This window comes from Cynara cardunculus (assembly GCF_001531365.2).
Source record: "Cynara cardunculus var. scolymus isolate 2C chromosome LG 16, CcrdV1, whole genome shotgun sequence".
Lineage (NCBI taxonomy): Eukaryota > Viridiplantae > Streptophyta > Magnoliopsida > Asterales > Asteraceae > Cynara > Cynara cardunculus.
The window spans coordinates 4,713,576-4,715,918 of record NC_037543.1 but is presented as its reverse complement, the minus strand read 5'-3'; the positions used below and the strand labels follow the sequence as shown (position 1 = coordinate 4,715,918).

Sequence of the window (2,343 nt, the reverse complement as noted above, 5' to 3'; positions counted from 1 at the left end):
TGGAAAGTACCAAGAATCTTACTTGGTAAGAGTGAGACAAAGACCAAGAGTCTTACCCAGTAAGTGAGAGCGACGACTCTTACCACGGTAAATTAACTATTCTAACTACGTGCCTTTCAATTAATGACTAACTACTGATTGGTAGCTGATTAGTTATATAAAGTCCAATTAATGACTCTTGTGCCCTTCTTATTTTAATCACATGTCATAAGACCGAAAACCGTTGGCTTAAATACCCAAGCGAAGCCGTAATCAAACATAAGGAGGTGTTTGGTTCAGACAGAGAAATAAAAATGGGAATGAAATTTCATTTCTCCCAGTTTAACCTGGAACGAAAATTTGGGTTTTTGGGGGAATGAACTGTTATATTATATAAAAACAAACAGTTTCTTTTAGTTTTATTTATTGATTACTACTTAATACCTCTAACTAAGCACCTCTTCAGTGAACTAATTAAAGGTTGATATGCCTATTGACGATTTCATTTTTCCTATATCAGTTTACTCCATATGGAAATGCGCCAGAAAATGCCCAGTTGTTTAGTAGTGCATGTTATAAGCTGTGATAGAGAAATAATAAACAAGGAGATAATGAAAGAACTTCATATAATCAATATAGATCCGATTAAGTCAATATATAACACCACCCTTGTAATTAAGTGGATGAAAATACATAAAACAAGTCTGGACACAGAAAATATCTGAGCTTGTTCAGATTTATGCAGGATATGACACAGACAACACATATTCGTGGATTTGAAGTGATTCAGGAGTAGATCGATCAAAGGTACTGCTTCAGGTAATCATCCATTTTAGTGTATTTGATATCGGGATAAAGAAGAGAAGCTTCTTCAGCATCATCTCCGATCTCGAAATTTGTAAGGCATCCATGGTAAAAGATATGGTAGTAATGAGTTAACCCCACCTGTTCGGCATACCCTTCACCTGTTATAGTGCCCCCAACACAGTTGCAGACCATCATGAAATTTAATCAAGAAATGGAAATGGAAATGGAAATGGAAATGGAAGTCGAATGGTCGGATAAAGAGGTTAGTCACCTTTCATGATGTTGAGAAATTCTTGTTCGGAGAGAGATGACTTGTTGAGTTGTTTACCGATGAGCTTCTCCCAGAGTTCCACGACTTCCCTTTGCGAAAGAATGTTCACCGGAGGTCTCAGATAGACCGTCTTGTTAAGAGTGCGGGGATCATCTATCGTTTTGATTGCATATTTTGCTATGTCGTCTTCATCAACAAATATCGCTACACAAACATAACTTGTGATCCTTTTTCGGATTATATACATATATATATATAGAGAGAGAGAGAGAGAGATGTTGAAGTTGTAACTTACATTTTTGATTGCCATCTCCCATCAAGACAACGGATTCCCGCGAAGGAAGAATGTGGCCGGGTTGACACAACCCTCCAACCATGTAACCAGCGAAGCAATTCGCAGATACGTACGTGAAAGGGATCTTGGCATCTTCGATAGCTTTTCTCACCACCATTTTGTCGTCAAAGGTCACTCGTCCTGGTTCGATTGCATTGCCCATTCTTGCTGGATCGGTACCAAACTCAGATGGCAAAAACCTCTGATAATATTTATAATTACCATTAGCCAAATGCCCATGTACATTACCACTCATTGATAGGCAAATTATATAAAATCCCTTTAAAAAGTGATTAAATTTGAAGGGTATACATACCTTAATGTTGCCAGCCTCTTTGATGGCATCAACAAGTTTAAGCTGAAGCAAGATTTGATGGCTACGGATATGCACACCAGACACTGCACATATCACGACGTCGACCTGCTTCACGGCCTCAACAAGACTACGATGATCATCAAACGAAGCGGTGACAAGTCGAGCTCCCTGCTTCTTGAAGGACAGCAACATCTGGATTTTCTCGATATCGACACCGATCTCTGGTCTTTTGAGAACGTATGTCTCGTGACCTTGTTCTAAACTGGCCTTCACCAGTCTCTTCCCCAAGTACCCAGTCCCCCCAATGATCAAAACTTTGCTCTTCACCGCCATTGATCTGTATGTGCATGTTCAATGAGAATATCGAGTTATATATATATATATAAGCAAGTTTTTGAAGACAAACATTTGTTGTTGAAACTTGAAGCGTATGGTAATGGGGATCTTTCAACAAACCAAAAAAAGGTCACGTGAAGCACAAAATCAACAAAATTTAGAGGAATAGAAACGTAGGCTTGTCATGACCTCCATGGATGTCATGGTGTCATGGTGTCAAAGAAAAGACATGACAGATGTCCATTTTTGGTAAATTGTTAGCTGAACAATACCTGATGTATGTCTAGAATCTTGGTGGAG

General features: G+C 38.8%; 1 protein-coding gene across 1 annotated transcript; it reads right to left on the bottom strand.

The window, feature by feature from the left end:
* Positions 1-588: 588 nt before the first annotated feature.
* Positions 589-2,054, bottom strand: LOC112529363 (bifunctional pinoresinol-lariciresinol reductase 2-like). The gene is made up of 4 exons (XM_025140624.1): positions 1,708-2,054; positions 1,353-1,593; positions 1,058-1,261; positions 589-944 (listed from the first exon to the last, which is right to left on the bottom strand). Exons 1-4 carry the CDS (start codon positions 2,038-2,040, stop codon positions 781-783), a joined length of 942 nt encoding a protein of 313 aa, XP_024996392.1. The 5' UTR covers positions 2,041-2,054; the 3' UTR covers positions 589-780.
* Between the last annotated feature and the right edge of the window lie 289 nt (positions 2,055-2,343).

What these genes read in the sequence shown, in the direction of transcription:
- LOC112529363 (XM_025140624.1), bottom strand. Translation starts at nt 2,040, where the DNA reads ATGGCGGTGAAGAGCAAAGTTTTGATCATTGGGGGGACTGGGTACTTG. An exon ending in GGGAGATGGCAATCAAAAAT is followed by an intron (nt 1,262 to 1,352) that starts GTAAGTTACAAC and finishes ATGTTTGTGTAG; the next exon opens with CGATATTTGTTGATGAAGAC. An exon ending in ATTTCTCAACATCATGAAAG is followed by an intron (nt 945 to 1,057) that starts GTGACTAACCTC and finishes GCACTATAACAG; the next exon opens with GTGAAGGGTATGCCGAACAG.